General features: G+C 50.9%; 1 protein-coding gene and 1 long non-coding RNA gene across 4 annotated transcripts in view; both read right to left on the minus strand.

Annotated features, from left to right (window-relative positions):
• The window catches only part of LOC123579464, a 22,497-nt gene extending 8,047 nt beyond the window's left edge, over nucleotides 1–14,450 (minus strand). The window contains exons 1-2 of one of the 2 annotated variants that reach the window (XR_006702779.1): nucleotides 14,286–14,450; nucleotides 13,176–13,574 (exon numbers count right to left, since the gene is read on the minus strand). This is a non-coding gene — a long non-coding RNA (uncharacterized LOC123579464). Of the gene's footprint in view, nucleotides 1–13,029; nucleotides 13,575–14,285 lie in introns of both variants that reach the window. The other variant, XR_006702780.1, reaches the window with a different exon arrangement.
• Nucleotides 14,451–19,901: 5,451 nt separating this feature from the next.
• On the minus strand, nucleotides 19,902–24,548 carry LOC123579460 (chymotrypsinogen B). Of its 2 annotated transcripts, none has more exons than XM_045443563.1 (7): nucleotides 24,423–24,548; nucleotides 22,483–22,586; nucleotides 22,289–22,368; nucleotides 22,109–22,187; nucleotides 21,738–21,918; nucleotides 20,464–20,597; nucleotides 19,902–20,120 (listed from the first exon to the last, which is right to left on the minus strand). In XM_045443563.1, the coding sequence occupies exons 1-7, from the start codon at nucleotides 24,475–24,477 to the stop codon at nucleotides 19,959–19,961; spliced, it is 795 nt and encodes a 264-aa protein (XP_045299519.1). In that variant the 5' UTR covers nucleotides 24,478–24,548; the 3' UTR covers nucleotides 19,902–19,958. The 2 variants fall into 2 exon arrangements, with proteins under 2 accessions (XP_045299519.1, XP_045299518.1); XM_045443562.1 differs by lacking the exon at nucleotides 24,423–24,548 and adding an exon at nucleotides 23,509–23,623.
• Nucleotides 24,549–24,749: the final 201 nt, after the last annotated feature.

The raw sequence follows: 24,749 nt of genomic DNA on the forward strand, positions 1-24,749 counted from the left end.
ATCCCGAACATCTGCAGCCAGCATCTCCTAAAATCCCTGAGAGGGTCTATCAGCTCCTTGGTAAATGCAAAACCTCGGCATTTCCTGGGCTCCTGGGCGTTGCTCAGTGCTACGGCACGCTCACTGCCCAGGCTCTGGTACTAACACTCTCAGGTCTGGGGACTTTTCCCAAAGACCTGTGAGCACTGCACTCATGGAGGCAGACCCCAATCCCAGAGTTCCTGGGAAGGGAAGTGGCTGCACAGGAACATCATCACACATTTTTCTGGTTACCAACACAAGATTAAGGAATCAGGAGAAAATCACAAAATAGAAACTGAAATTGGAAACTATACCTTAACTGAAATTCAAGCCTTTAAGATTTTGTGCATCAAAAAAGAGAAGGGACTGATGGGCTATCACAGGTTTGGGGGCTGGGCTCTGCATTATTGCTCTCGGCAGCTGAAAGGCATTAACTGGCCGGTATCTTCTAAGACCACGCACTCCATAACGTGCTCAAATACATTCCCGGCTTTATGCTTCTTTCCTCCCAGATGCTACAGATTCTGAGCCCCCACCCTCTGCGTTCACCTGATGGGGGGCAGGATCGAGAAACATACCTCACAAGGCCCCCCTGCTGCCAAAGGAAAATCTGCCAGGGTTGAGACCTGGAGCAGTGAGGAAGAGGGAGAAGGGAAGGCGAAGGCCTCGAGAGCCTCCGATTCCTACCAGGGCCTTCCCTCTCCTCACTTGGCCATTTATTGCACGGGGCTGTGCCCACCTTCCATCACTCTACCACAGTGAGGACAGGTAAGGCCCACAGTGATTGGGAAACATTAATGAAGCCCATCTCCCGGTGTACAGAGTCGGCATGCTCCACGGGTGGGAAGGTTTTGGACCTGATCACACGGCGTGTGTGGGAAAGGCAGTGGGAATCACCAACAAGTGATCCTCAGACACCAGGTGGGCGCCCTAAAATTCAGCTTAATTCTGATGCTATCCACTTAGACATCCCATCAGATTCCACAGGTTAAGGGTTCAGTCCTAAACCCTTTTGGGGTTTTATGAAGCTTCATTCTATTGGCACAGTTGATTAACGAATTGACAATTGGTGACTCAACTCAATCTCCAGCCTCTCTCCCCTCCCCAAAGGTCAGTGGGTGGGACTGAAGGTTCCAACCCTCTAGTCCCCTGGTTGGCTCCATTGGCAACCAGCCCCCATCCTTAGGTAGTTCCAAAAGTCGTCTCATTAACATAACAAAAGACACCTTTGTATTATCCCTCTTATCACTTAGGAAATTCCAAGGTTTTAGCAGCTCTGTGCCAGAAATGGGGACAAAGACCAAATATACATCTATTATAAATCACGACATCACAGACCACCACCACCCCATTCTCAAACATGGGTCCCTTATAGCAAAACAATCTTAAAGGTTACTGGCATCTTACTAGAATGCCATTCAGCCATTGATAACTATCCAGTCAATCATCTCCTGTAAAAAGGTCTCCTATGGTGATGCCACTCAGATTTGCAAGCCATCATTCAATCTTGCCAGGTTCCCAAAGCAGTTGTCGTCTCAACAACACAGGGCTTCACCCTTTCATGCATCTGGTACAGTCCAGCTAAGAGACCGTATCACCTCTTGCTCTGAGCCTCTTTCGAGATGTTCGTGTAACACGGGATTTCCCTCATTACATAACCCATTATTCAATCCTTTACCCGTAGCTACTATTTTTCCTTCTCTCGATTTGAACCCAAACTTTTCCCCCTTTGGAAGAGACGTTCTATTTGGCCACTGTGCTGGCCTAGATTACAGATTTCCAAACAGGATGTTGTCCATTCATCTTGAAACTGCCACCCATAAACCAAACAGCCCTTTGTTTTCCAGACAAGAGCCATTCCTAGGACACCATCCACATGACAATTGGTTCTGGCGGCTCCTCAGGTGGCTCCAAAGGCGGTCCTAGAGGAAAGGAGGCTCCCTGTGTTCCCTGGCAGCATACCCCTATATGAACCATTTCCATGTTATTCTGGAACTCTTCTGGGCACAGCCTTCCTTATTAGAGTGTCTCTCTGACATCACCCAAGACATTACGAGTATCTCAGGTTTCATGATTATTTTATGTCCTTCCGTCATCAAGGCGGTCTCAGTGCCCAGTAGCAGGTGTGTCCCTCAAATGGTGTGGACTGGCCAGCAAGATGTGGTATCTGGGAATTTTCTGATCCAAAATCCCAACAGCTGGGAGGCTGTCGTGAGCACTCTGTAAAAGCACCAACACAAGCTGTGTCTTTCCACAATGTCCGATTCATTCAATCGTGATTCATTCACAAATGATTCATTTGTGATTCATTCAATCATAAAGCAAGGTTAATGTAATTGTAAAGCAGTTTCAAGACTCCAAATTCAATGACGTTTCGCTACGCATCTCACTTGGCTTCATATGTGCCACACAAAGCCAAGTACAATAATACAAAGTCACACAACAAAGATATGACAAGGGGTAAGAAGTTAACGAAACAGACATGAAGTCTGTTTGTGACCTTGCAGAATGGTCTGGTCTGGGTCAGCTCTCAACCCTTACTGCGTATTCTGTTCACTGCAGAGCAGCTCTCTTACGTTCAGAGATCATTTGGGCAGAGTCTTTGTGGCAGTTGCCTTGCTAACCCACTCAGACATGAAGTGGTCCGCGTCTGGAGAGTCTGACAGCTGGCTGCAGTTTTCCCTTTTTCAAGGAGTTTCGTCAGTCTTGGGCCTTTTCAAGTCTTTCCTGGTTCTAGTGATCATCAGCTCCTGGCTCTTTTAGGTTCTTGTAGCCTTACGGATCATCAGTCCTTAGTCCTGCCAGTCTGTGCTGGTTCTGATGACACCTGGTCTTAGCTACAATATCCTAGGGCTGCTCACATCACTGCTTGACATGAGTGACTCCATTTTGCTCTCTACAGAGGTGCACACGAGCTTTTGCCACAAGCCCCAGTCTGAGTACAGGTGGCAGACATCCCACAGTCACCAGTGAGTGGGGGGTCACAAGGCTCCAAAGGCACTGAGAGCTGCCCTACCACGTTTTGTAATTCATACATGGCCTCCTTTTGTTTAGGTCCCCACTCAAAAATACAGCTTTGGGTGGTCGTAAAGATGGGAGTCAGCAAAACTCTCAGATGTGGCACGTGCATTCTCCAAAATCCAAATACACCAACCAAACACTACCTTCTTGTTTGGTCTTAGGGATGGGTAGTGACAATTTCTAGTCATTTGTGTGATATCCCAGGTGGTTCCTGTCCAGGTTATTTCTGAGAATTTCACAGCTTGAGTAGGGCCCTTAGACCTTTGCTGGATTTATTATCCGGGCCTAATGGTCACGTGCATCACTAGCACATTCAGATCAGTTCCAGCCCGGTCCTCGTCTCTCCAATCTTTCATGTCATTAATGTAGCATATCATTACACTTGAGACCCGCATCAAGTTCAAATCCCTTCTGACCACATTATCACAGTAGCCGGTGAGTTCAGAATAAACCACGGCAGCACCATAAACGTACACCGGGGTCCTTCCCACATGAAGGCAGACTGCAGTGGGCTCCTTTCTGAGATGAAGAGAAGAAAGCATTTGCAAGATCAACCATGGAGGACCAGCCTCCTTCAGCCTGTTTGTTTCCCGTATGGCTGGAGCCACATCGGAGCTGCTGAGGCTACGAGCAGCACAACTTTATCCACCCCTCCATGGTTTATTGTCGGTCCCCATGAGACATCGCGGCTTCCACAGGCCACGCGTCTACGGTGCTGAGAATTTGTTGCTACCAGCAGTCCAGCATGTCATTAACCAAAGTGGTAGTCTCGTCCTGTCTACCTGGTATTCTATACTGTGTTCAGGTAACCACCTGTGTGGGCCTCAGGCAGTTCTAGTGCTTTCTGTTGGGTATCTCCAGTTAACTCTGGCCTGCAGGTGGGCTCACGGGCCTCCGCCTTACAGTATCAGCCAGGAGAAGCAGTCCCCAAGCTAAACATAATATCTAACCCAATATATTCAGGTAAACAGGATGCCAACAGCTTGACATATAGTTGAAAAAAAAACAATCCAACTTTCCTGAGCACCTGGGTGGCTCAGCAGGTTGAGCATCCAGCTCTTGGTTTTGGCTCAGGTCATCGTCTCATGTGACTTTGAGCCCCGCATCCGGCTGTGCTGATGGTGCCAAGCCTGCTTGGGATTCTCTCTTTCCCTCTCTCTCTCTCTCTCTCTCTCTCTGCCCCTACCCTATGTGCACGTTCTCTAGCTCTCTTCTCTAAAATAAACATTTTTAAAAAATCCAAGTTTTCACCCAAACTTTCACCTCAATTCCATCTAACGCTGCATCTCTGTAGCCTCCCCATCTAAACTCGCCCTCATTAAGACCTCACCAACAGGTTTTGGAATCACAGTGCATGGGCTCCTGCATTAAGGAGTCCCAGAGGGGCGCCTGGATGGCTCAGTTGTTGGAGTGTTCGACTCTTGATCTCTGCTCAGGTCGTGATCTTGTGGTTCATGGGATCAAGCCCCTCTTGAGGCTCTGCCCTGACAGCTCAGAGCCTGCTTGGAATTCTCTCTCCCTCTCTCTCTGCCCCTCCCCTGCTTGTGCTCTCTCTCCCTCAAAATAAATAAACTTAAAAAAAAAAAAAACAAAAACGGAAAAGAAAAAAAGGAGTCCCAGCAAAGGCTCTTGTCCCCACCCTACCCCAGAAAGTTCAACAAAGCTTCTTGAACTGCTGTTCAGTGTTTTTAATTTTTTAAGTTTATTTATTTGAGAGAGAGAGCAAGCAAGCAAGGAAGGGGCAGAGAGAGAGGGAGAAAGAGAATCCCAAGCAGGCTCTGGGCCTCCAGCAGAGCTGGACGTGCAGCTTGAAGTGAACTCATGAACGGTGAGATCATGATCTGAGCCAAAAATCAAAGAGTTGGACACTCAACCGACTGAGCCACGCAGGCCTTCCTGTTGTTCAGTTTTGTAATAGCAAAGTTACATGCGCAAAAGCAGCCCCCTTAATCACAGCATTTACTCTAATCTGGGAAACGGGCACATTCAGTGGCTGAACATCCTGGTTATCGTAAAGCCAGTCCCACAGTCCTTGCATACAAAGCACATGAGCAGCTTCCTCTGGGGTGTCCATGGGGTATTTATGAGGGAGTGAGCAGCCCCCTTCTCAGAATAAACACACTTTACAAGGGGTCTCATCCAGTCCACCAAGCTGCTGTTCCCTCAACAATCACCTCTTGTGCATCTGGATTGGGTGTGGCATCTCAGTTCAGCCCAATTCTGACACTCTCTGCCCGGAGATGGCATCAGATTCCTATTGCAGGAGACCGAGAAGACATGACCACCTACTGACCCACAAGCTAGACCCCTACAGGCAGAAGTTCCTTACCCCTCCCCTGCCCTTGGATGCCTATTCCCCACTGTTACTCTACTAGGAGTCACTTGAAGGGTGCAGCCTTGAGGGGTTAATGGATTTTGAGGCCGTCTAGACAGTATACATGACTGAACCCCACTCAAGCCTCTATATAAAATTTTAAGATTCTGATGGGCGAGTGTGGAGATCTCTTTGCCCAAGACAAGCCTTCATTTAAGTTCCCTTGCTTGTGAAGCCTGCCACCTACGAGTCTGCAGGGGTCAGCCTCATTTTTCATTCTCTCCTTCCCTCTGTGTTTGGAGGCCAGTTTCAGATTTCACCCAGAGAATTCCTGATGTTGGAAACCAGGAGTTCCATAGTTGAAGGGTTTGGTCCCAAAGACTGCATATTCAACCCACCCCCATTTCAGATACCAGCCTCAAGCTCAGGATCTTATCTGTGCTTCTGCCCGAATGGCCATCAATCAGAACTCTTCCTTGTGTTCAGTGGATTTGCTAGAGAAGCTCACAGAATTCAAGGAGCCCATTTACTCACCAGGGTACCATTTTATTATAAAAAGGTATGACTGAGGAAGAGCCAGAAGGAAGAAATGCAGAGGGCAAGGGGCGCAAAGAATCCATGCTCTCGGGGCGGGGGGAGGGGGGCCTGTTCTTCCTGAATCTTCACATGTTCACCAACTGGGAAGCTCTCCAAGCCTTGTTCTTCTGGGTTTTTATGGAGGCTTCATTCCATAGGCATGATTGATTAAATCATTGCTCGCTGGTGATTGAACTCCAGCTCCAGCTCCTCTCCCCTCCCCAGAGGTCAGGGGGTGTGACAGAAAGTTCCAACCATCTAATCACCTGGTTGGCTCCACTGGTAGCCCAGCCCCATCTTTAAAAATCCTTCATGGCACAAAAACAGACACAAAGAACAATGGAACAGAATAGAGAACCCAGAAATGGACCCACAGGCGTATGGCCAACTAATCTTTGGCAAAAAAGAAAAGAATATCCAATGAAATAAAGACAGTCTCTTCAGCAAATGGTGATGGGAAAACTGGAGAGGGACATCTAGAAGAATGAACCTGGACCACTTTCTTACACCATACACAAAAATAAACTCAAAATGGATGAAAGACCTCAATGTAAGACAGGAAGCCATCAAAATCCTCGAGAGGAAAGCAGGCAAAGACCTCTTTGATCTTGCCCGCAGCAACTTCTTACTCAACACATACCAGAGTAAAAGGAAACAAAAGCAAAAATGAGCAAGTGGGACCTCATCAAGATAAAAAGCTTCTGCACAGCAAAGGGAATAAGCAAAACTAAAAGGCAACTGATGGAATGGGAGAAGATATTTGAAATATCAGATAAAGGGTTAAGTATCCAAAATCTATAAAGAACTTATCAAACTCAATACCCAAAAAACAAATAATCCAGTGAAGAAATGGGCAAAAGACATGAATAGACACTTCTGGAAAGAAGACATCCAGATGGCCAACCAACACATGAAAAAATGCTCAACATGCCTCATCATCAGGGAAATACACATCAAAACCACAATGAGATACCACCTTACACCTGTCAGAATGGCTAACATTAACAACTCAGGCAACCACAGATGTTGGCGAGGATGCGGACAGAGAGGATCTCTTTTGCATTGCTGGTGCAAATGCAAGCTGGTGCGGCAACTCTGGAAAACAGGATGGAGGTTCCTCAAAAAATTAAAAATAGAACTACCCTACGACCCAGCCATTGCACTAGTAGGTATTTATCCAAGGGATACAGGTGTGCTGTTCCGAAGGGATACATGCACGCCAATGTTTACAGCAGCACTGTCGACAACAGCCAAAGTATGCAAAGAGCTCAAATGTCCATCTCTGGATGAATGGATAAAGATGTGGTATATATATAATGGAGTATTACTCAGGAATCAAAAAGAATGAAATCTTGCCATTTGCAACTACATGGATGGAACTAGAGGATATTATGCTAAGCGAAATTAGTCAGAGAAAGACAAATATCATATGACTTCATTCATATGAGGACTTTAAGACACAACAGATGAACATAAGGGAAGGGAAGCAAAAATAGTTTAAAAATAGGGAGGGGGACAAAACAGAAGAGACTCTTAAATATGGAGAACAAACTGAGGGTTGCTGGAGAGGTTGTGGGAGGGGGGATGGGCTAAATGGGTAAGGGGCACTAAGGAATCTCCTCCTGAAATCATTGTGGCACTGTATGTTAACTAATTTGGATATAAATTTAAAAAATAAAATTAAAAAAATAATAAAAGTGGAGAAAAATAAACATAAAATAAAAATCTTTCAATGAGTTCCACAAGTCACCTTATTAACCTACCAGAAGACACCCCTAGAGCTCTCACCACTTAGGACATTCCAAAGGTTTCAAGGGCTCTGCCAGCAACAGGGACAAAGACCAGCTACGCATTAATTATAAGTCACAGTATCAAAACGGGTTTATCATTCACATGACCACAGTGACCCAAATGACCCCTTTTTCATTTCCAACCCTGAAGAGGCTCGCCTGACCCACAGTCAGAATTTTTTTTTGGAGGTCCTCCCCTTCATTACAGGGCATTACTACTACGTTTTACTGGGACTGCCAAAATCACCCACGAAGCACTAGAAGGCACTAACGTGGTTACTAGACATGCAGGAGATCCCCCCAACCCGCGCCCAGACACCCAGATACTTCAACTCAAGCCCCTCCACTCCTGCTACACTGGAAGGGTCTCCCCTCCGACAAATTTCCTTCAACAGAAAAGGTTTCCGGCTCCTTCCCCAGTAATCCCTGGTCTAACTTTGCCCATTATGATAATACAAAGGTAAACCTTTCTTGGGAATTTTGGAAACTCGGGGTTCCTGGCGGCTCACTCTCTGGACAGCTGTTCTCTCAGCACCAGGTCCTAAAACTAGCATCCTCTCAGCTAAGGTCCCCATCTGCTGCCCACCCTCTTACACACAGCTCCCCTGTGACCTTGAGCCTGTCCCCACCACGCCCCTGCCCCTCTGCCTAACCTCCAGGACTGCCAGTCACTTAAGCACCTACCCTAGGATTTCCTAGGAAATAGGCAGCTCCCCAGGGCTTGTCCCACCTCCCAGAGATCATCACCCCTATACCACTCTAGTGCTCCACAGAGACAATAAAAATGCACAGTTCGTTTTGGCCCTATTAGGCACCAGGGTCCAAGTCGATGCCATTCCAGGAAATCCCTCTAAATTCCCCCAAAGGGAAGTCCTACCTACAAGGCATTGCCAGGAAAACAATCAAAGGTGCACAAACCCAATCAGATGTAACTATTAGGACCATTGGCCTCAAACAGCTTCCTCTGGTGGTGGCCCCTGTCTCCTCCTTTCCAGACATGGATAAATTGACACCTTCATGGCACACGGACCAAGCCCAAGCTCTTGACCTTCCTTGTGGGACTCACCAAATAGATGCCATGGACTCTTCCTCACCAGGCGAGGACAGAAAACATTCCCGAATACAGAATTACACAAGCAATGAAAGCCAAGGCCCTGTCCTTAAAGATGTGATGACAGGAGGGCTGCCTGGCTGGCTCAGTTGGTAAAGCATGCAACTCTTGGTTCAGGGTGGTGAGTTCAATGGATTTGCTAGAGCTAATTGGGTATGCAGCTTAATCAAAAAAAAAAAAAAAAAAAAAAAAAAAAAGATAAAGAGTCATGAAGCCCACAATCTCCCCTTTTAACAGCCCCGTTTGGCCAGTACTTAAGCCAGTCACTAATGCTGGCACCTGACCATCGACTGAGATTCCCCTGATTAAGGCTCTGAGTCCTAAGGACATAGAACGGACCCAAGGAGCGTCACTGACATAGCTACTATGTTCTGTCTGTTCCCATCGCCAAGGAATCCCAGGCCCAATCTGGTTTCACTTTGGAAGGAACTACTTTTATGCAGTTCCCAATGGGATATTTAAACACTCTTCCAATTATGTGTGACCTCTGCCACCAGGATGTAAATACCTTATAGTAAGAGGTACGGTTTGGGCCATTCCAATGATGACAGTCTGCTGAGGAGTCCCTCCGGGGAAGCGGTATGGCCAGATCTGCACAGCTTCACGGGCCACTTATGCCACACAGGATCCAAGGCCCCGCGTCATCTGCCACATTTCTGGCATCATCTGGTCCCCTGGGGGCCGGTAAATTCCCCCGGCCATCACACACGAATTACTCACCATCAAACCACCCACTAGACTCAAACAGGCACAAAATCTATTGAGCCGTTTCATGTTCTAGAAGAAACATCCTTCATCCCTCACGCCCTCCGTACACAACCACACGCGTGTCTGTCACCCTCCGCCAGAGCCAGACCCCACAGTGCCCTTGGGAAGCCACTAGCACGCAGGCCAGCATGCCTCCCCTGTAGTCCCCCCGGCTTCATGTTGGGACTCAAGTCCTCGGCCACGCGTGACTATGCCTCCCGGAGACTCTGGAGCAAACGCGGCCTACCTGACTTCACGCGGGGTTTTGGCCTAAGAGCCTTCCCCCAGGGGCAGCCCAATAAATGCCCCTTGAGCGCCTGCTTCTGGAATCCTACCCAGCCCCCACCCAGAAGGACTCCGCAAAGAAGCGCCTGGACTGCCCGAGGTAGAGACGTGCCTAGAAAACGTAGCAGAGCCCCTGATGCCTCCTCGAGGAAACGGGACCTCAGGAGAGGACTAAGGCCGCCATCAAAGGCTGTTCCCTTGCCCTTGACCGAGAGCCTTGAGGAAGTGCTGGCAACACCCTGTTTCCTCCTCCGGGTACCTGGGGACCCAACAGCCTGCATGGACGGGGAGTGCATTCTTCACCGATGGCACCCCACCCTCGCACTCGAGCAGCTGGCTGGGAGCCGCGGCACCCCGGCCTCAGGCGCCTTGCTGGCCGAGGAGGGGGCTCTGACCCAGCGCCCTGGCGGAACCTGTGGCTGTGGCCTTGCCCTTGAGGAGCCGGCAAGATGGGGCCTTCCGCAGGCCCACGCCTTCACAGACTCCTGGGCTTTTGCTAGCATATAGCAGGTCACCGAGGCTGGGCAGCAAAGGGACCGACCTCTTTTTAGGCAATGGCCCCCGCAAGAAATGTCTAAATGACACTTGCCCCCCAATTTCTGTACATCAAATGTTGCTACAAGCTACTGGCCAAATTTGTGTGTCAGAGACCTTGCTGATGGCCCCAGATGTTAAGAAATTCCACAACATTACCTAAATCTTTGAAGAGACTCCTGGGGATCCTGAGCTCACCGACCTATTTTCATGGCTGGACTCTAGGTCTGGGACAGTGGCCACGGACTAGATTGGCTTGAGCTTCCGACGGCAAGGCATCCACGTGAGAGACGGCGATCTCCAAAACACACACCGCCAGTCTGTAGATACGGGCCCCAGCTGCCCCTCACCCCTCCCACCTCCGGTTTCCTTTGTTTTAGAGAGTTCTGGTTGACTTGGATAATGGACTCTTCGACCTCTTGTTCCCTTCCTGGGCTTTCATTCGCACAGTTACATTTTATTTATTTTTAATTTATTCTAATTTTTTTTTATTTTAGAGAGAGTAAGCAGGGAGACGAGTAGAGGGAGAGAGACAATCTTTTTTTATTTAATTTTTATTTTTTCCTTTTTCTTGAGACAGCCTGGGGGAGGGGCAGAGAGAGAGGGAGGGAGGGAGAGAATCCCCAGCAGGCTCTGTACTGTCAGGGCAGAGCTCATCATGGCACCTTGAACTCATCAACTGTGAGATCATGACCTGAGCCGAAACCAAGAGTCCAATGCTTAACTGACTGGGCCACCCAGGTGCCCCAAGATCGAGAATCTTAAGCAGGCTCCACTTGGCACAGAGCCCAACCTGGTGCTGGATCCCAGAACCCTGGGATCACGACCTGAGCCCAAATCAAGAGTCACTCAACCAACCGAGCCACCCAGGCGCACCCCCTGAAGTTATGTTTTCAACCCACCAATAAAGAGTGAACCTTGAAACGCCAGGCCCTTGTATCACTTCCCACTGGAGGGACCTGCCTGCTGCTGGGTTGAGCTCCCCGGGAGGAGAAGCCCGGCCCACAGAGGAACGACTCCTGCCATGTGAGCCCACAGTCTAGTTGGGGACAGTGATGTGACAGTCCAACAGAGTACAAGTGCCCTAACAGCAGGGCATCCTAGGTGCCCAGGGGGAGGTAGGACTGAGAAGGCACGGGGGAGTGGGTACATCTAAGTCTGGCTGAGGCTACAAATCTGAGGTGCCCAGAGTGCCAGATTGTGGGAGCAACTTGGCCTGCTGGTCATCGTCCTTGATTTCTTAACATTTATTTCTTTTTGAGAGAGAGACAGAGACAGAGCACAAGCAAGGGAGGGCCAGAGACACACACACACACACACACACACACACACACACACACACACACACACAGAATCCAAAGCAGGCTCCAGGCTCTGAGCTGTCAGTAGAGAGCCTGACACGGGGCTCAAACTCCCAAACCGTGAGACCATGACCTGAGCCGAAGTCAGATACTTAACTGAATGAGCCACCCAAGTGCCCCTCATCACCCTTGATTTCTTTTCATTGTACAGACCGAGCAATGCTCCTGGTAACGGTCCCTCTGTTCTGTCCCAGGGCTGCCGGCCTGAAGAAACGGTCTCCCTATCTTGGCAGGGCAGGACCCTGGAGGCCACTCGTTAGAGTAACTGCGTCCACCTGGCCCAGGCCCTCGGGGTCGCAACACGCGGCCATCGGCAGCTCAGTTCTGTAGTAGTGCCTCCTACCCCCGTCCTGGCCTGGCGCAGGGAGCCCAAGCGAACTTCTGAGCCCTGCTGGGGCCGCTCTCCAGCACATTCTCTAGTGCTTCAGGAGGTGGGCATGTCTCCCGAGGCTTCCCGTGGACCGGTCATCCCCTGGGAGTTCTGCCCTATGCAGCACACTCCCTCTATCACGTCTACTTCTGCCCCTCACAACCCTCCCCTGCCACGACAACTCTGGCATTTCCTCCTCATTGACCGTGGCCCAGGGATGCCTTCCGTGCTCCCGGGAGCCATTCTGGCAGCACGTGGGCACCGTTCGCTGGGGGCCTGGCCAGGGGCTTACACCTTTAACCTGGAACAATGCTCCCAAATCAACAAAATCTCTCCCCATGCTGGTGTGAGGTTCTGGTCCTCTTGACCCAGCACTCCTGGTGTCCAGGCGCCATCTTGCTCACATGGGCCCAAAGGGCCCTTGGGGCACAGCGTCCTTCATCTCTTAGCAGGCCTGGCGCAGCATCGCAGCCAGAAGGGGAGGTGGGGCCGACGCTGGGGGTGCCTGCTGTCCTGCAGGACCCTGACCTCGTGGCCGAGCTGCGATCGCCTAGGTCAGCCTTGGAAGCTGCTGCTCCATGACGCAGTCCTGGACCCAGTCCTCAGCTTTCTCTGCTGTGAGAACACGGGCAGGGAGCACCTCTTTTCGTGCTCCCAACAGGGCAACGCTGGCTCTCCCGGGGAGCTTTGAATTGCCCGTGAATCAGTCTCAGCCTTTTCGTTTCTCTTCCCCCAAACCTTAACTGTGCTTAGCAACAGCCACGCCATTTCACTGCCCTGATGGTTTCTGCCTCCCTCCATGTTTATCAAACTCCTGATACATGGAACCCACTGGTGAACTCTCGTCCACCAAAACACTGCCCCGTTCATCGGTGGTGGACACTTTAACAGCTTGTTACCTTGTGCCAGGGACACAGGCCAGGAGGCCCACTGCCAGCCAGCAGCCCTAGGTCCAGCTCCAGAACCCCATCCTGGCATCTGCTTCCTGGGGCCCACCCTAGACGGAGACCAGCGGCAGAAAAGTTTATCAGAGGGACCTCCCTACCTGGATCAGGAAGGACCGGCCGCAGAGTCAGGCGGAGAAAGAAAGGGCGCTTCCCTCCTTACCCCCATTTTAGGTGAAGGGATTGGGCGTTTACAAACCCCCTGACCAATCAGGGCTGTGGCTGCCCAGAAAGGAGGCGTGGCCTTCTTCTCAAGCCTTCTCTTCAGCTGAGGAAATTCCCAGAGAGGACTGACAGCTGAGGTTGCCAGCGCCTGGGCTGTAAACCGCCCCAGGATCCACTAGGCTGTGGGTACAGACGCTGGCTGATGGGTGACCCGTGAGTAGTGACTCACGGTGAGTAGTGACATGGGTGACTGTGACATCCTGCAGTTCTGAAGGGCGAACATTCTCGTTGGATCCATTCAGATGTTTCAGGTAGGTAGGAAGAAGCAAGTTCACCTGTGGACAGAGAGAAAGTGGGAAGCATGCGTTGTGTCAAACACGGTTCAGCTCAGAACAAGAAGAGGGGGCAGCTGTCCTACAGAGGGTCTCTTAGCAAAGTGGGACAGACTCCCAGATAAACAGTGGGACTTCTTGATTAACTGTACTTAACTAATTGCAAAAATTCGTATTTGGAACAACTTGGATATAAATCAAACTTTGATTTATAAATCAAACCCGTTCTTCTGTAATTTTTAGGAAACTTAAAGGCAGATCAAGGATCCCTGATGAAAATTTAGCATCTTACGTGACATGTGCTGGAAGTGCAAGTTACACACTGGACTTCAAAGACTTAGTATGAAAAAAAGAATGTAAAATATACCATTAGGGGCACCTGGGTGGCTCAGTCGGTTGCATATCTGACTCCCGATTTAGGCTCAGGTCATGATCCCAGGGTTGTGAGATCGAGCCCCATGTTGGGCTCTGCACTAAGCATGGAGCCTGCTTAAGATTCTCTCTCTCTCTCTCTCTCTCTCTCTCCCTTTGCCTCTCAATCCCCTCTAAAATAAAATGAAATTAAATGAAATATAAAATAAAACATTGATTACATGTCAAAATGATACGTGGATATACTGGGTTAAATAAAAGGCAGTAATAACATTAAATCACCTATTTCTTCTAACTTTTTTAGTAAGGCTACCAGATAATGCGAAATCACTTATCGCTTACCTTCTATTTTTGCACAGCACAGAGTTAAAAGGAAGTCAGGGGAGGGGACAGCCATGCGCTTCTCACATTGGCCACTAGGTGACAATCTTAACCCAGGACTGCGATTTTCAGACTCTAGGAGGCAGCCTCCCGCAACATCAATCTTGAAGGAAATCTGGAGAGAAATATGGAGATAAGGAGACAAGTGGGAGAAAGACCTAGGAGGGGAAAGGACGCTGTGAGCCACCGGTGGTGTGTGGCCAGCGCTGTGACCAATGGCAGGAGGCTCAGCTGTGGGAGAATAAAGCAGAAGTGAATGGTTAGAATTCTGTCTGGGGCACTGGGTGCCCGCCCCCGGCCCACCTATGACAGCTGGTGCAGATGTCCTCGGGATAAATGGGTCGTGCGGAAACTCTGCAGGTGAGGAGCCGAGGAGGACAGAAAGACCACCTCCGTGGCCCCACCACCCCTCCAACCCCCTCTGGGTTCTGCTTCTTCCTGGGGACTGAGCACCAAATGCAGCCCAGAACAGTCTCCCAGTGGGAAGGACAGTGCTGAGCTGTAGCTGCATTCCTGAGGCTCATCCACGGCTTCTGGGTCCTGAGCTCAGGGGACTGGCACCCAGCAGGCACGCTGGCCTCTCTCCGTGTGTGTCACAGGACCCAGGACTCTGTGCCCCGTGGGGATATGTGCTCTTAGTCCAAAATAAGGAGAATTCTGAGGACCTCAGCTCCTTCAAAAGAAATCCACAAATGGGAATTACAGGTTCCATTGGAAACAGATGGGGGGGGGGTAGAAATGGACTGAGACAAAATAGGTTAAAAACCATACCAAGCAAGATGAGATCATTTACTAACAATATCACAAGAACAAGAAACTTGGAAAAGAAGGACCAACTAGAAATACTAGGCCTGAAAACCACAGTGACTGAAGCTAAGAACATAATAGAAGGATTAATAATAAAACTAATGCAGTTGAGAAATTGATGGGTTAGAAGGTAGGTTAAGAAACTCTCTCGGAGGGGCACCTGGGTGGCTCAGTCAGTTGAGCAACCAACTCTTGATTTCAGCCCAGGACATGATCTCTGGGTTTGTGGGATTGAGACCTGTGTTGGGCTCCACGCTGACAGCACAGAGCCTGCTTAGGATTCTCTCTCTCCCTCTGTCTGTCCCTCCCCGACTCTCTCTCTCTCTCTCTCCCAAAATTAAACATTAAAAAATTCATCGAACTGTACACAACTTGTGCTTTTTCTTGTATTATGTCATTTTTTCATAAAAAGCTCACTAGAGCAGGAGAGAACACATTGCTACACAGCTCATGAGTTGAAGAAATCACAGTGGAAATAAAAAATACTTAGAACTATATACTACATATCAAAATTTATGGGCTGCAATGACAGCAATGCTTGGAAGGAAGTTTAAATCCTGAAATATGTATAATAGAAAAGAGGAAATGCAGAAAATTAATGAGCCAAACAGCCATATTAGAAAATCACAACACAATGAAATTAGGAGGCTAGTGTTACTCTGATACCAAAGCCAGATAAAACATTACAAAAAAAGAAACTTGTAGACCAGTATCTCTGATGAGTATAGAAGTGAAAGCCCTCCATAAAATACCAACAAACCAAATCCAAAGGCATACTAAAAAGGTTATACACCATGGCCAAGTGGGATTTATCCCAAGCACACAAAGGTGGTTGAACCTAAGAGATGGAACAGTGGAATGCACCACGTTAACCGAATGAAGAAAAACCCATATGATGATCTCAAATGGTGCAGGAAAAAAACCCAAAAAACAAAAAGCCTTTGACAAAATTCAACATCCTTCCATGATAAAAAGCACAAAGAAAACTAAAAATACAAAAGAACTCACTCAATGATACAGGGCATTTATGAAAAACATACAGGTAACATTAGATGCAATGGTGAAGGTTTGAAAGCCTTCCCTCTAAGATCAGGAACAAGACAAAGAGGCCTGCTTTCACCACTGCTGACCCATATTATACCGGAAAGTATGGCCAGAACAATTTAGACAAGGAAAAAAAAAAGTCATGGAAATTGGAAAGGAAAAAGTACAACTCTATCTATTTGCACATGACTTGATCCTACATACAGAAAATCCCAGGGGCACCTGACTGGATCAGTCAGTAGAGCATGTGACTCTTGATCTCAGGGTTTTGAGTTCAAGCCCCACATTGGGTGTGGAGCCTATTTAAAATTAATAAAAAAATTAGGGGCGCCTGGGTTGCTCAGTCGGTTAAGTGCCGGACTCTGGGTTTCAGCTCATATCAGGATCTCATGGTTGTGAGATCAAGCCCAGGGTTGGGCTCTGCACTGACAGCACAGAGCCTGCTTGGGTTTCTCCCTCTCCCTCTCTCTCTGCCCCTCCCCTGCTGATGCTCTGTCTCTCTCCCTCTCAAAATAAATAAATAAACATAAAAAAGGTTTTTTTCATTAGAAAATCCCAAAGAATGGACAAGCGAGTGATTCAAGCTAATAACTTCAGAGAAGTTTCAAGGTACAAGAGAAACATGCAAACAATCAGCTGAGGTTGTATATACCTACACCTGTAATAGACATTCTGAAAAGGAAATTAAGAAAGCTATCTCATTAACAATAGCATCAAATTAGTGAAATATTACACATTCAAAGCAATGTCCTAGCAAGACAGGATAAGGGCTTATAATTAACAAAATTTTTTCAATGTTTATTCATTTTTTGAAGGACAGCATGAGCGGGGGAGGGGCATAGAGCGACGGAGACACAGAATCCGCAGCAGGCTCCAGGCTCAGCCATCAGCACAGAGTCGAAGGCGGGGCTTGAACCACAAACCGTGAGATCACGACCTGAGCCGAAGTCAGACGCTTAACCGACTGAGCCACCCAGGTGCCCCAAGGGCTTATGATTTTAAAAAAGGGTGAGGATGGGGAGAAATTGGAACCCTCACACATCACTGGTGGGAAAGCAAAATGCGGCAGCTGCTGTGGAAAACGGGCCAGCGTAGCTGGTGTCTACGTGCGGAGAGCCGCAGAAGAAAGCCCTCACCTGGAGGACAGGTGGGCAGAGAGCAGGAGGCCAGATTGTCTCCAGGTTGGATGGACCGTGGGAGGGTGGCCCCTGGGAGGAACCAGGGCTGTGAGATCGCTGAGGGACCACCTGTGTTTCGGAGGGGCTGGGGCGGAGCCCCGTGAACACCCTCACACCTGCCATACTGACAAATCCTCTAACCGCAGGAACCTTCCTCCTGCAGTGTCCCTCCAGAAACTTCTATGAGCAGATGTGACATTGTGTTCATTGTGCAAAAGAAATGCTTTCAGGAATTCCATCCATTATGGCAAAGCGGGTGTGTAAGTGTGAATTTGGAGCTGAGAGGCAATAAATTGATAGTTTTGGACACACACTGCCCTGGCCGCGCACGATCTCAGCGTTAATCCCACGAGCCTTTCCTAGAAACCTACCAGAGAATGAACTTCCCTCATCAAACTGGCTACAGAGGCACGGCCACGAAGACCAGCAGTGAGCCCCAAATTCCCAATCACTCAAGGGCTGAAAGGTCCAACAACTATTTAAAACTGGGGACAGAAGGGGCACCTGGGTGGCTTAGTCAGTTGAACGTCTGACTTCGGCTAAGGTCATGATCTCACAGTTCGCAGTTCAAGCCCCGCGTCGGGCTCTGGGCTGACAGCTCAGAGCCTGGAGCCTGCTTCTGATTCTGTGTCTCCCCCTCTCTCTGCCCCTCCCCTGCTTGTGCTCTCTCTCTCTCTCTCTCTCTCTCTCTCTCTCATAAAAATAAAAAACATTAATTTTTTTAATCGAGGACAGCAAAATACAATGTAACTGTTTTCACTCGTTATATTGGTGAAGACAGTATTGTTCTCCCGCAGCTGATGTGTGTGATATGAGATGAAGCAGACATAAATTTAGAATACTCTAGTTCCATCAGCCCCCGTGTCCTTGAGAGTGAAGCTTCTCATTCTCACATGCCGATGTAGTCTATGTACAGTGAAGTAAAAACACCTTTGGTCTGTGATTTGAAATACCAGTAGGAACTCATGAGGTACTTCATCTTTCAAATTATTTACCTTCAAATACTTCCTTGCTCGGTCCACTGGAAAGGCCTAGAAACAATCTGATAACCATAAGCATCCCCCACACCCAGACTGTGGTCTTGAAATTCCTTTCCCAACTAAAAGAAACCAGGGATTTTTGGTCAGAGCGCTGATTCCGGGCCTGAGGTGTCTTGTCACATTGGACAGCAAGGAAGCTATGACACCCCTACCTGGACCATGTCACAACGCCTCTGAGCCAATGGGAGAAGCTCCCACTGGTTGAGGGGACACAACCTGAGCTTCAATAAGGACATAATTACGATGGATCAAAACCCTCATATACGTTTAAATCCACAGGAATGACATAATTCTAATATGCGAAAACATAATGAACTTGGGGCGCCTGCGTGGCTCAGTCGGTTAAGGGTCCGACTCTTCATCTCAGCTAAGGACTTGATCTCAGGGTTGTGAGTTCAAGCCCCACACTGGGCTCTGTGCTGGATGTGGAGCCTACTTTTAAAAAATTGGGTTGACTGGGTGGCTCAGTCCATTAAGTGATCAACTACGGATCAAGTCATGATCTTACAGTTTGTGGGTTCAAGCCCCTCATCAGGCTCTGTGCTGACAGCTCAGAGCCTGAAGCCTGCTTCAGATTCTGTGTCTTCCTCTCTCTCTCTCTCTCTCTCTGCCCCTCCTCGCTTCCCCTCAAAAATAAACATTAAAAAAAAAAAAACGCATAATGAACTGGCTTGCCTTTGGAGGATGATAGAGAACAAATTCATTATCCTGAAAATCAGTGAAAGAAAAAACGTGAAAAAATTTCGTGAAGGAAAAGGAGGTAAACTTTCCCCTCCATGTGCTAAACCGACAGCACCACTGGGTAACTGACAGATAGGGGTGTCTCTATGGAAGTATTGTAGATAATATATGAGAAATGAGTGTTCAAATTAAGTTGCCTCCAGCGTGCAAGCCCTGGAAGAACCAACGGACCCAGGCGGTGAGTGTCAGAGTCAGCTCACCTCACCGAAAGAGAGCCAGCCAGCCCTGAGGGCTCCTGACCAAGGAAGCGGCCCCCACCTACAGCCTGGCCAAGGGGGCGCCTCTGAGTCTGATCCGGCCTCTAGATTTAACTGCGGAACCCAGAAATACAGAGGACCAGGAGGGGGCCGCCAGGGCACAGGGGACAAGCGCTGCTGCCTGTTGGATATTTCCCGACCTGCACAGGTTAGTGTGTATCCAGCCTGTGCGGCAGACCCCAGGCAGGGAAGGGCAAAGGGCAGGGGGGCGCAGGGGGCCAGAGGCAGGCGAAGGTGCCTGGAGCACAGGGTTGACGGCTACGGACTGCATAGCCTGGCGGAGGACCGCACCCTTCCAGAAAGCTCCTTGGGTAAAGCTGCCTCCAGCAGATAGAAACTCAGTTCTACCTCGAGTGGAGTCCTGAGCAGGGAGGATGGAAAATAGAGCTAGAGCTTTCTAACAAAGCAGGATTAACTGGGAAAGACGCTGGTAACGCCGGCCCTGGGTCACAGCGATACTGCAGCCCCGCGTCTCCCAGGCCACACAGAGACACAGGGTAACTCAGTGCCTCCTGTCACATGCTTTTATTGGAAACACTCGGGGTTGGGACGGTGGGAGAAAGAGGCTCAGTTGGCGGCAAGAATTTCCTGAACCCAAGGAATGAGCTTGGTGACGCGGGCGTACACGGCGGGGACGGAGGTGGAGCACGTGCCGCTGCCCCAGGACACGATGCCCACCAGGGTCCAGGCTCCGTCCTTCTGGCAGACCAGGGGGCCGCCAGAGTCGCCCTGCAGGAGGAGAAAGGACCTGTTTACAAGCCTGAAGCGGGGTGCCGGGGCCCCGGTGTGCCCTGACCTGCCCCCGCGCAGGTTCTGTGCAGACAAATGACAAGTGTGGGGGCAGAGACTGGGCAGGAGGCTCTCCGATCGGGGCCACGTGGCAGCCCCAGCTCTGTCGCCTACTCCTGGTGGGCCGGGGGCACGTGGCTGACACTCTCCCCCGGCTGGCTGGCTGGCGTGGGGGCCCCCAGCGCCACTGCCGCCCAGAAGGGTGGAGCGGACGCGGCAGAAGGGAGCAGCCCCCTAGCCCGAGCGGGGGCGGGGCCGGCGGGGGGACGGGGCCAGGCCTTACCATGCAGGACGAGACGCCGCTGGCCCCGGCGCAGATCATCACGTCCGTGATCTTGCTGCCCCAGAACTTCTTGCAGTCGGCGTTGGACAGGAGGGGCAGGGCCGCCTGCTGCAGCTTGTCGGGGGTCTTGTTGGCTGGAGGGACACAGGAGGCGGGGGCGGGTGCGGGGGGGGGGGAGCGGAGGTCAGGAGCCCTCACCCAGCCGGCCCACCCCGGGGTGGAGGAGACCCTGCCTCCCCCCTGCCTGCTCCCAGTCCTTCCCCATCACCATGACCTCAGACACGGAGCTCCCCACCTTCCCTCAGACCTCACAGTCCCTGCGGGACCCCTTCCTCTCCGATTCCACACCAGGCAGTGGTGACACGGCTTCCAGCACAGCTGTTCACGCGAGCCGTGCCCTGGCAGCCCATGTGGTGGGCGGGGGGCACTGCCTCCCCTCCGGGGAAGGGGGCTGACGTCCTTTTCACGGGGCCCCTGCTGGGGACCCGCCGCTCTGGGTGGCAGATGGGGGAGCACCGTCCTCCTGCTGCCCTTTCCTGGCCGCCTCCGTCCCGGTCAAGGACCAGAGGGTGAGTCGGGGCCTGGGCAGGAGCACCCGGGGCCCCGGAGGAAGATCGTCAGCGGAGGGAGCAGCCGGGGCAGGGGAGGAGACCCAGCCGGACTCTCAGGGCCCCGAACCACACCCGGACATCTGACTCTCGGCCTAGACTTCACGGCGAGCTTGACACAAGCGTCCGCCTCAAGTCTGGAGAGGAGTCCAGGCTGGAAACCCGACCGTGGGGACCTCGTTGCAACGTAGTGAGAGTGCCACCTGCTGGTACTTGGGCGTTTCTTCAGCAACTTCGTCTTCAAGTGTGCAGTATTTAAGCTCATCTTTATTCATGTTCCGAAGGTTTTCATTAAGAGGGTTTTAGGGGTGCCTGGGTGGCTCAGTGGGTTAAGCGTCCAACTCTTGGTTTTGGCTCAGGTCATGAAATCTCCCAGTTTCATGGGTTCGAGCCCTGCATTGGTCTCTGTGCTGACTGCTCAGAGCCTGGAGCCTGCTTCGGATTCTGTGTCTCCCTCTCTCTCCGCCCCTCCCCAACTTACACTGTCTCTCTCAAACTTTTTTTTAAAAGAGGGTTTTAAATAAATAAATAAATGGAAAGGTTTCAGAGTGTGTAGCAATTTAAACGAGAAAAAAAGGAAAAGCCATATGGGTCCCACCTGGAGACCCCCGCTGCTCAGCCCCAGCCCGATACGTTTCCTGGGTGAAAAGGCCAGGTGGTGCTCACCATTGTGCTTGGTCTTCCCCCAGCCCGTGGTAGCGCACAGCAAACCAGGGGGGAACTCATCCGTAGCCGCGGGAAGGCACACAGGGGACACGGTCTCGGAGAAGCGGGCAGGCGTGGCCAGCTTCAGCAGGGTGATGTCGTTTCGGACGGTCAGCATGTTGAACTTGGGGTTCTTGAAAACCTGTGGGGCAGAGCCAAAACGACAAAGTTAGGCCCTCGGATTAGTCAGCAATCTGCAGGGTCCAAGCCCTTTTCCTGGTGGCCCCCGTGGGGAAAACAGATCCACAGGGTATTGTCCTTCTTGCCGCTGTCCCCAGCCCCGCAGGGGACAGCTGGGCCTCCTGGGCCAGCTGGGCAGGGCTCGGGCCTACCTTGGCGATCTTCAGGACCTGGATGTTCTCCTCATTTGCGTGCTGGTCAAACTCCCCAGCCACGACCACGTGGGATGTCCTAGAGGAATCAATGGGGGTTAAGGACTGGGAGTGGGCCCTGCTCCCTCCTCACCCCCACATGTGGCCAGAAGCAGAGCCCTGAGCCCGCACAGGCCTCACCTGACACCACAGTGGGCAGCAGTGACCACCCAGTTCTCGCTGATGAGGGAGCCCCCGCAGAAGTGGAAGCCGGTTTTATCCTGGAGGGACATGGGGAGGGTCAGGCTTAGCTGGACACCAGAAGCTCCCAGCCTAGCCCCAGCTGGGCTAACACCCCAGTGTGTCCCCCACTCTCTCACAGAAAACCCCCTCACCTGCAGGGACACCTGCCAGGGCCAGGAGCCCGGGACAGCGTCCTCGCCATTGACGATCCTGGACAGGCCATTCAGCACGGGTTCGATGGCGGGGACCCCACACTCTGGGGGAGTGGAGAAGAAGGCTGAGGCCCAGAGTCCACAGAACTCCTGCTTCCTTCCACCAGGACCCCACACCACCCTCCAGGCGACTTCTGGCCGCAGTCCTCAACCTCTAGCAACCGGGATCCCCGCGTGAAGCCAGCCCCCAGGCACCCTGCCAGGGATGCAGAGGCCAGGGGCAGGTCCTGCCGGGGGACTTCCTGATGAAGGAGCAGAAAACAGGCTGAGAAATCAGACTGCCTGGCTGGACTCCCAGGCCCAGCCTTCATGCTGTGAGAGACCTCAGGGCGTCACTGAATCTCCAGTGCTCATTTTCCTCAGTAAACTGGGGAGCACCCGAGGCTAACCTCACAGGTCAAAGCTCACCTGTTAGATGGGAGCAGAGAAATCGGCCAACCCCAAGTACACGGGGAGTCCAGAACCCTGGCGCTTTGCTGAAGCCGGTAAGAACCGGTACGTTCCACCCTTCTGTGCCTACGCTGACTTTTCTTTTCCAGAGGTTTCAGGAACTATTCATCGTGTCAAGTTTTAGTTTCTTAATTATTTAATAAAACAGGACTTTGCACCGTACAAGAACACAGGGGGGAAAACACAAAACATGGGCTCGAACTGTCAGAGGATGAGAAAAGACAGGTGTACTTAATGTGTCTGTGATGCACTTGCTGTGCTGGGACCTGGGGACTTCTCAGCACCCGCACAAGGAAGGTCAGGCTGGTGCAGGCCCGACCACCGGGCAGCCCTCCCTCCCCCGCTCCCTGTGGCAACACAGGCTTCTCTACAGGTCAGTGCCCGCCCTGCTGCCCCCGGGTGACTCCGTGCAGATCATTCTTGCCAAAACATATGTCATCATACTAATCGCTTTCTTTGTAACAGCAAAAACATTAGAGCTAAACCAGGATGTATTTACACAGCTGAGTACTTTACCGTGATTACAGTGAATGGGTCTCCGCACCAACGGGGATAAATCGAAAACATCAGGGGGGTGGGAAAAGGCGCTTTTTTTAAAAGTAAGCTCTAAGCCCATCGTGGGGCTTGAACCCTTGATCCTGAGATCAAGAGTCGGAGGCTCCACCAACTTCACCAGTCAGACGCCCCAGCCATGTTTTAAAATTGACGTAGAGTATAATACTGTTTGTGAAAGCTTATACAACTTTTGTACAGAGTTTATGGATTTATAAATATGTACTAAATTAGTAAAACCCACACAGCAAGTTCGGAATTGGGTTCATCTTCCTCTAGGGGAGGAGGGAGAAGGTAACTCTAGCTGAATCTATTTTATGTTTTAAAAAGAAGTACCTGAGGCCAGTCTGCAAAAAGGTAATATTTACAAAACCCTGATGGTAGGTACATGGCTGGAATGTCATTTTCTGTATTTTCTATTATTTCTTCTTCTTTTTTTAATGGAAAATGAAGGGCTTTGAAAGTGCCTGGCACAATAAATAAAAATCCTAGGAGGAGGCACTGAGAGTCTCCTGCAACCATACCCTCACTCTGCCCACGGCACCCCTGCCCAAGCCACTTCTAGGCCAAAGAACTCGGCCAAAGAACTGGGCCGAAGAACTCTTTGGTACCCTCTTGTCTCAGAGTGTAAGGGCTCAGAGGGCCCCAAGAGGACCCCTGTGCTCCCCGCGGCCTCAGTTTGCCTGTCCGGGTAAGAGACCCAAGGGTGCAGGGAAGGGGTCTCTAAAGTCCCTCTTAGCCAGGCCCCAAGGCTCACTCTGGACAGAGCCTCTCGGGCTCCTTCGATGGGCCTGGCCGCGGGGCCGCTGGGAGCTCAGGGCCTCCCCGCAAGCCGACTCCAGGCCCAGCAGGCCCACCCCTGGGATCCCGACACTCACGACCGAAGGCAGCCCCCACAAGGGCGAAGCAGGAGAGAAGCCAGAGAAAGGCCATGTTGCTGCAGTTGGGAAGGAAGGTGTGGGCTGACTGCCCTGAGGGCCCTGTTTTTAAGTCCCCGGGGATACCACAAGCCCTGCCCAACCCCTGTGGCCCTGCCCAGCCAGAGAAGCCTGAGAGCCGCCCTCTCTGTTATCCACTGTTATCCAAGGACCTTGAGCGATAAGTGGGGGCCAAGCCCCTCTCACAGCCTGGCCTCGCTCTCGGCCCGAGATGCCCCAGCTCCTGGGAAAAGGGCAGCTGTCCTGATGCAACGTCCCCCCAAGACT

The sequence above is a fragment of the Leopardus geoffroyi genome, chromosome E2 (genome assembly GCF_018350155.1).
Source record: "Leopardus geoffroyi isolate Oge1 chromosome E2, O.geoffroyi_Oge1_pat1.0, whole genome shotgun sequence".
Taxonomy (NCBI): Eukaryota; Metazoa; Chordata; class Mammalia; order Carnivora; family Felidae; genus Leopardus; species Leopardus geoffroyi.

Bases quoted from the DNA above. Each gene is read 5' to 3' on its own strand.
- LOC123579460 (XM_045443562.1), bottom strand. From the start codon at position 23,608: ATGGGCTTAGAGCTTACTTTTAAAAAAAGCGCCTTTTCCCACCCCCCT. The intron at 22,369-22,482 runs GTGAGGGGGTTT...ATGTCCCTCCAG, and splicing joins CCTGGCAGGTGTCCCTGCAG to GATAAAACCGGCTTCCACTT. The intron at 20,121-20,463 runs GTAAGGCCTGGC...CTCCTCCTGCAG, and splicing joins GCGGCGTCTCGTCCTGCATG to GGCGACTCTGGCGGCCCCCT.